General features: G+C 31.0%; 1 protein-coding gene across 4 annotated transcripts in view; it reads right to left on the reverse strand.

Moving 5' to 3' along the window:
* Nucleotides 1-2,954: 2,954 nt before the first annotated feature.
* Nucleotides 2,955-8,969, reverse strand: part of Col11a1 (collagen type XI alpha 1 chain) — a 531,458-nt gene continuing 525,443 nt past the window's right edge. For 2 of the 4 annotated variants that reach the window (XM_033758344.1, XM_033758345.1), the window contains 3 exons: nt 8,207-8,275; nt 5,964-6,197; nt 2,958-4,722 (listed from right to left, as the gene is read on the reverse strand). In XM_033758344.1, coding sequence (XP_033614235.1) covers nt 4,576-4,722; nt 5,964-6,197; nt 8,207-8,275 — 450 coding nt within the window. In that variant the 3' untranslated portion in view covers nt 2,958-4,575. Of the gene's footprint in view, nt 4,723-5,963; nt 6,198-8,206; nt 8,276-8,969 lie in introns of all 4 variants that reach the window. The other 2 variants (XM_033758347.1, XM_010639092.2) reach the window with 2 other exon arrangements.

Below are 8,969 nucleotides of genomic sequence, written 5' to 3' on the forward strand. Positions count from 1 at the left end.
AAAATTTGGACATCATAGTTTGGGTTCAGTAAAGAAGTTTCTGCCTTTTCAGATTAATATTATTTTGTGCTCATAAATACTCATTGCCTTCAATGAGTCAAAAAAGGGCAGCCAGACTTTATTTACACCAAAGACCTTGAGACAATGGTGAATTAAGTTAGGTGACAGTTTACTATGTGCCCTAGATAATCCAGGAATAAGACTCACTACGAAAACAGGGTTGCCTTTTACTTTGCCCACAGACAAAGTCCTCCGTTACTGGAAAGAAAGAAGGTCTACATCTTTATGTGTAACAGAGTCCACCAAAAATGTACACACATTTCAAGAAAAGAAAAATGTATGATGTTTTTTCAACAGATGGTGCTACCCTCATAGGGGACCCTAGAGGGTGTCCTATAGCACAGAAAACTGACTATACTTCTGAAACTTGGAGAGAAATTGAAAATGGGGGTGCGGCAATCTCAGTGGTCAAGTTTACTCGAGCAGTAGTTTGCTGTACTAATAAATGTCTGGAAGCTAACAGCCATGATTTTGAGCACTTCTTGTAATTGTAGAAGCCAAGCATAACTTGTATTAATCTCACGATGTGTCAAAAAATTTAGTATTAAATATTTTTACAAGATTTTCTTTAGTTGAAATGTGTATACATTTCTGGCAGTCTCTCTCTCTCCATATTATATAATACATAGATTATTATATATTATATAAAGTAGAAGCCAAGCATAACTTGTATTAATCTCACGATGTGTCAAAAAATTTAGTATTAAATATTTTTACAAGATTTTCTTTAGTTGAAATGTGTATACATTTCTGGCAGTCTCTCTCTCTCCATATAATATATAAGATGATTTTGTTTAACTTCATGTAACTAACCTTATGGGCAGAAATGCCATAATAAGGTATCTATAGGTTCCAGTTATTGTAAAATGAAACATTTCTGAAATTAATTCATGTTTTTTTAAAGGGAAATTAACAGTGGGTCTATAACTTTGCTCTTTTTTTCTATCCTGGCCATTCTCCTTATAAATATATATAATATATAAGATGATTTTGTTTAACTTCATGTAACTAACCTTATGGGCAGAAATGCCATAATAAGGTATCTATAGGTTCCAGTTATTGTAAAATGAAACATTTCTGAAATTAATTCATGTTTTTTTAAAGGGAAATTAACAGTGGGTCTATAACTTTGCTCTTTTTTTCTATCCTGGCCATTCTCCTTATAAATATTGACCAGTAGATTTACTAGATGGAAAATAAATAATGATCCTGCAGGGTTTGCTAGGTAGTGATTATTGAAGTTGGAATGCTGTAAACTGGATATTTTTCAATAAGATACTTTATTATAAATCACACTCTAATCTACGGTTCTCCGGGCTGCAGATGCACTGAACAGTGGTTGATCATGCAGCCACCACTGGGAGATGGGATGAGCAAAGTGTAAAAGTTAAGATCTCAAATCCTATTAAATTCTTTCTTCTGAAGAGCAAAACACATCCTGACACATATTAAAATAAAAATGGAATGAAAACTAATTCTGATGCATACGAACTTGTTTTCAAATAATTTGCACAACTTGTGTATGACTTTAATAATTTGGAATTCAGCAGTTGTACAATGTGTATAAGGTTTTGCTTTTCAAAAATTAAATCTTTATAAAACTTGTGTAAAGTAGCTAGCACATGTATTATTAGCCACAGGGAAGAAATGAATTTATACTGTGGTGATAATTTTAACAGTAGGAAATCTAGAGAAGCAACTGCTATTTATATAATTCACATATGAGATAGATCCTTAATTAACTTATATGTTTTGCAGTTATCCAGCATGCAGCAGACAATTTAATGTGAATCTAATAAAGCTTAAGGTTCAGGACAGTTTTTGTAAATTATTTCCTTTTTAAGCTCTTCACAGTTCTCTGACTAGTCATGCAATTGGTAATATTGGGCAAAAGAAGATACTGTGACCATGATCAATTAAGACAGTATCTTCTTCCTTCACCAACTCTCTTTGCCATTCTGTCTTGCACTGGGTAGTATGGAAATAGCCAATGAGGAAGAAATTTGATAAGGGATTCATTTATTTTGGGTTTGTATAATATATTTACATGGTGAGGTATAATTATAGAGCTTGGGTTTTTACAATGAAGGCTAGTAATCCTAGTGCAGCAATAGTTTTCTGGAATAATCCTATCACAAAATAAATATAATAATGACCAAAATAGTACAATGACAGAATTTGTACCATGGTATGTTTTATGGTGTCCAAAACATAAAATTTATTGGCAGTGGAGGAGAACCAAGGTCTAAAATAGAGTCATAGGATAATCTGGAAAATTTTCACAAACTTCATAGTGCACATGACAACCAAATGTAATACAGCTTTTCTTAAATTTGAAAATAATCTAAGATATTTATAATACAATAGTAATATGTAAAGCAAATATTTCCAAGATTTTAACAATAGAAAATATTTTTATCAAGCATCTTAGAGAAATTTATTTTACTACAAATTACAAAATTTTATGAAGGGACATCCAGAGATTATAACATATATATAGTAAAAGTATCATATATATAATATAGATACTATATAACTATATAGATACTATTTAACTATATCTATAGTTATATGTATAGTTATATATTAATGCAAATTGTCTGATGTATACAATCTTTTCTGATAAATATTATACATATGATTATAGGTATATTTCAAATAAAAAATTTAGGGAATATTTTTAATGTTAGTATGATGAATACATTTCACATGGCAAAAAATTTGTACAATTTTATGAATGTATGAGAACAATCTATGTTTATTTAAAATATAATATTACCATATTTTAAAAATATTCTTGTTTAATATTTTACACATGGGGAATTTAAACAACTCTCTTCTCGAAGTTAATATGCTTATTTAAAAGTGCAAGAGTATTCTAGTCTGGATGGTCAAGAAAGAAAATCAAAAGCTTTTTCTGTAAAAGAAAGCAATTTGGAAACTAAGAAAGCAAATGACCAATCCAGGTAGTCAAGATTTAAGTTTATTTATACGATTCATATTTCCCTCTTGAAAGGACATTTACAAACTTGATTTGAAAAATAAAAGAAATTCTTAATGACAAATGTTCGTGTTTTACAATTATGCTTTTTTGTGATAAATTATCATTTGAAAATGCTCCAGTGAAATCTGGTACCAATTAATTTAACACTTCATATAAGAAATAGTAAAACATTTATTTTCAAGTCTCACATATATTATTTAAAATAGATACAAAGTCCATTTTGTAGTTTTTAAATTTTTCTGCTATTTCAAGCTATCTGACAGAAAATATCTAGCAGAAAGTAATTTCAATAGTCATTAATAAGGATGAATTTAAAGCAATCCATTCTCATGTTACTTAGCCATTAAGTTGGTCAAATAACAAATGAAATTGTCTCGGAAAGAAATAGTATTTATTTGGCAGGTAAAATCATATTTGAAATTACTATAATGTGCAAGTTAGAATCTAATTCAGAAAGCTGATTAAAAATTTAACATTGCACAAATTCATAAATAGTTCATCTCCAAACATTTACCTGCATTTTTGAAGCACTCTGGCAACAATGGGGTGAGATAAGGTAGAGAAATTTTGTGCACATCTACAAATGCTTGATAGATGCATTAATGTTTTTATTTTTCACTAAGTTTATTGGTACTTTTTAGGTATACAGTACAGTTACATTAATTTTTAAAACAATTTCTCAAACATATTTTGCTGTTCAAAAATATAAACTTCCTTGTTTTCTAAATATACAAGTGTCTTGTGGAATCGTGGATTCTGGAAAGAAAATATTGAGGTATGGCATTGAATAAGGCATCAACATGCACGCTACTTTGACTGAAATTCAGCAAAGTGCGATCAACAGAGACGTTGACTAAAGTGTGCTCCCAAAAGTCTTCCAGGTTTTGCCTAAATTTGTTAGCAACATTAAATAACTGAACTCTTCGACATCAATATATACAAAGGCATTTTATTATTAATCGAAGAAAGGGAATTAGAATCATCAGAAATTACAACTTCATTTTTGTAATACATCTATTTATTGCCATCATAGTTCCGTAATTATCAGAAAATTAGAGTCAAGTGGGATTCAGAGATGTGCAAGTTTTGGAAATTGACACATAGATAACAGTATAGAACTGTACATAAAATAATTACAATTTATTAAACACACCTTTTTAGCATACTCTTGATGGATGGGAGTGAGCACCATTTTTTATGAATATATACTTTTCTCTCTGTTTTTCTACAGCACCAAAGAAATCCAAATAGGAAAAGTAGAGATGAGGGCCAAGGACCAAGAATCAGCCTTATTCCATCTCAGCCGCACTATCTCAGAACCTTATGATTCTCAGAGTCGTTTTCAAGTGATTCTGCCCACATAAGGGTAGCAGTGATTTCTTACATGGTAAAAGTTTACCTAGCAACTTGCATTCTATGCCATCCTTATTTAAAACTGGCATGTGGCATAAAATGTGTTGGTCGCACCAAAGTTTATATTTTGTTGATTTCATAGGTTCTTTCTCCTAATCTTAGCCAAGAAAACAAACTGGACCAACTTCAAATCCACACTTCTGATTCTGATCACCAAAGTCATTGATCATTACATCAATGATAGGTACTTGATCAATTTTCGGTGTGTTGATTTCGATCACGGTCTTGTCATAGCCTTTTCTGGACTGTAAAATTAAGCAGAAATTAAAAATTATGTGATCATTTATTATTTTTAATAAAATTATTACTTTTTCTTATCCTTCTGAGTGGAAGTAACAGGGCGAGAGACTAAAGAGTGGGAAACTGTATTTTGCCAGTGCTATTGTAATTCACATTTTTAGCAGTGTTTCACATGTAGTTTTAAACTTTGAACACTGATGATGACATTTAACATTCAGCTGTAATTATTCAAATATTGTACTCTAACATATAGCATAATTAAGTAGAATCGATAAAGATAAGTAATGAAAATAATTTAGTAACAAAATTGATATTGTTATTGGAGCTCATATAAAACATTCCTGCCATTATAATTAAGGTAATATAATTCAATTCTCTTATGAAAAAATTGTAATATAAAATTATAAGGCAGCAAGCTGAAAATCAAAACATTTCTGCTATACATTAATTTTATTCCAAAAAAATCCACTATTACTGAGAATGTTTTTCACAACTTCTACTGTATGATTTTACATTCTCCTTTTTATTCTAGTGTACTACACTTGAAACTGTGAATTTGTCAATGTATAATTTTGAGTTCTCTTCGGTCATTACTACTCAGCTAAAGCAATTAGGTATTATATCAAATTCCCATGTGTTTCAGACATAGTTCTACAGGATAAAGAAAACAAAAGTGATAATGGTTCTCAAGCTGCTGTAATATTGCTAATTAAGAAACTCCATCTAAAACAATAAAGTTTATACTTAATTATGTTATAAATGGCACAGTGGCAATTCCTTTCTGTCATTGTAAAATAGATTAAGGAAGAAGTAATATATTTTTAAATTTCAAAAATGACTAAATATAATACTTATATAATAGTGCAACAGTATTCAAATCTCAAAACTAAAATGACACATGATCTGAGATTCCCTTTATTTTTTTTGGTACCAGGGATGGAACTCAGGCCCTTGTACTTGTGAGGAAGGCAGAGGAACCACTGAGCTAAATTCCTAGCCCTGAGATTCCCTTTTTTATGGCTTCAATAATGTGTCTATGTGTATATTTCCAAGTGAATATGTGTGTGTGTAAACATTACTGTTTTTTTAATATTCTGTGTTTTAATATGTCAGAGTTCTGCATTATATCTTAATGATAATTGATATTCACTTCACGAGAGAACTCTGGCTTGGTACCAAACTGAGGCTTTTCTATCCTGCCTCTCGACTCTGTGAAAGAAGACAGGCAGGCACAGACCATACTCACCGCACAGCCGTCATACAGGGCTTTGATATAAGGGTTGTTATCGTAGGACATCTCCTCGTCATTTGATCCCAGGAACCGAAGTGCTTTGTCATAATTTCCTGACGACATATCATACCAGGCGACTGACTGATGACAATTGTAGGTGAAATTTTGCCGAGCAGAAGCAGTCAGTAGTTTTAGGAATGTCATCTGTACCATGTTAATGGAATTTCCTTCAACATCTACATATGAAAGCTGGAAGTAAAAGAATGAAAATACATAAAAACTCTCTCCCTCTTATAAAGAATAAATCAACCTTGACAGTGACCTGCAGATGAGTCCACAGACCTACTTTACCCCAGTGGAAAGGCATGGGGCACTGTACCTAGAGCTAGGGATTTATGAACCTGGGATTGCACTCAAATGACAATTACTACTATCACCACTGCTTATGTTTGACAAAAATCACTCTATCTCTAGGCTTTGGTTTTCTGATCAGTAAACTGCAAGAAAACAATGCTTCTGATTTCAATAAATATTTCATTGCATTTGTGCATCTTTTTAAAAGGGTGATGAAATAACGAAAACTGAGAAATCTCAGGGCAATGTTAAGGTTAGCTGGTTTATGTGTTTTTTAATTAATTAATTTATTGGTACATTTAAGATATACAATGTAACGACATTCATCGATGGAAATGTGTACCTTTACATAATCCATCTTGAATCTTATTTATGTTATTTGATACGCTGGCTCCTTTCAAAACTTTCATAATGTATTTATTTTGTCCAACTATTCAGTCATGTTCCTGCATATTTTATTTAGGAGCAATAGCTTTCTCAGGTGTCTCGTTTGTGGAGACAAACACAATATTTATTGTGGACATGTCTTTGTTCATTCTGAGATGATGTGGAAATTCACCATTTTATCACCAGCATCAAATATAACAACCAAGACAATATGAGTGAAAGTTCATTGGGTCAATATTTACTTTTATGTATAACAGGAAAACAGTTTTAACTGTAAATTATCAAAATCCGTCCCGTGTCATTTACATAACTTATTTATCGGGTGTTACTGAATTATCTGAACAAAGTTGAGTTATATACATCTGAATTTTTAAAAATTAACATTTTCTCAGATTGTCAACATAAAGGCATTTATCCGTGACTTTTTTCCTTACATTTAATTTTACTTATTCTTTACTGATTAACAGATCATAAGATGTCTCCTTGGAGAGTTTAGAAAAAATTCTATTTGAGAAATACACTGTAAAGAAAAATGAATCAAAACAAGCCAAACATACACATATATTTTTTTAAATATTTCTTTAACTTATACACAAAGAATGTATTGTGAATATTCAATACATATCTTGAAGATTGAAATAAAGAAAACTAATGCAAAACTTCATTGACAGTCATTAATATACATGGGTTTGTATAGGAATAATAAATGCATGAATGTCATCAATGGTAAATAATAGCTTCTTGGTGCTGGGGATTTAGCTCAGCGGTTCGGTGGCCTGCCTTGCAAGCACAAGGACCCGAGTTCAATCCCCAGTCCCCCCCAAAAAATAATAATAATAATAATAGCTTCTTTAAAAAATACAGTAGATGAATAATTATAAGTAAGAAAAACTTTAATTGGAATAACTACTAATTAAAAGTAACTCAAATATTTTGAAAAGCTTTTAATATAAATTTAGTTTTGATATCTAAAAATATCTTTTAAAATTATTAACGTGAGGTGGTGAATTTATAAAAATATTAAGTAAATTTGCATTGTAATACAAGTACAAGGTAATCAATTTACTATATTACCTTAGATTTACAATCAGAAAAACAATTGCACAATCCAAAAATTCTTTTTTTTTTCAGCAATTCTTATAGAAGTAGAGAACTGAAACCAAACTAGTTTTCAAGCAGACAAAAGAAATAGGGGTCAGAGATAATAAATGAATACTATGCTCTTCATGCCTGATATTTGGAGCATAATACATTTTATAACTGTCTCAAATGTTTAATGAATTTTTCTTTGGTGATTTTTGAAGTAAATTTAGTATAGATCAATTTACTCTGATAAAATATTGTAGACTGCTTTAAGATACCACAGCGGTCTGATAAAAACTAGATGGAGCAAACTAAGGAGCACATGGAATCGTGCTTAAATAATCTAGATTTTCACAGTCAGTTTGGGAAATCATAATTGAAGCTTCCTTTACAGAGTTTAAGATAAGCTATTTAATTTTGAGGTAATAACATACCAGTTTTCCTCTTTTGAATTCACTAAACCAACTTCCTGGCTTCTCCTTTGGCCATGATGAAATTCTTACCTATTATAAAGGAACCAGAAAATTAGAGTAGGTAAAAATTATGTAAAGTATCATGAATATATCACAAATTTAGTATGATTAAGAAGCTGACTGGCTTTTAAGATATTATCTCCTTAGTATTATACAACTGAAATACATTTGACAGAGATCAATCCTCTAAGTGTCATGCAATGAAAATTGAACCATTTCCTTCCTGATCTCTTTACTAATTGAAAAGAATGGGAAAACCAACCTGGTAAAGGAATGTTACAGACTGTAGGGGATATCAGAACTCTTAGGTAATTCCTACAAAGAAGAACCTCAAAATGTCAGTTGGCATCAACTAGCAAAGCAAATAACACTGGAATTCTGCAGCCAAGATATTCTGAAAATATTTAGGCAGAAACCAAAGGCAAGATGCTTTGGAAAAGTCATTGGCAGGAAGAATATTTAGAATTTTTTAGAGATGTCCATTTATTGATATTCTTTGTAACAATTAGCCAAATGTGTGCATTTGTAAGGCCTCACAGCAGGGATTTTCAGTAACCAGTGTGGGAGGAGGCATTTTCCATTTTTGCCACATTTCTTCAGGGTTGAAGAGTTAATTTTATCATCACATGTCAAGTGAGGTTGGGAGATGAGGTTTTTTTGTTGTTGTTGTTTCTTGCACCTACTCTACACTCTTAAATTTTTTTTTTTTTTTTTTTTTTTTTTT

Source organism: Fukomys damarensis, unplaced genomic scaffold (genome assembly GCF_012274545.1).
Source record: "Fukomys damarensis isolate Sample0158 unplaced genomic scaffold, DMR_v1.0_HiC HiC_scaffold_33, whole genome shotgun sequence".
Classification (NCBI taxonomy): Eukaryota; Metazoa; Chordata; class Mammalia; order Rodentia; family Bathyergidae; genus Fukomys; species Fukomys damarensis.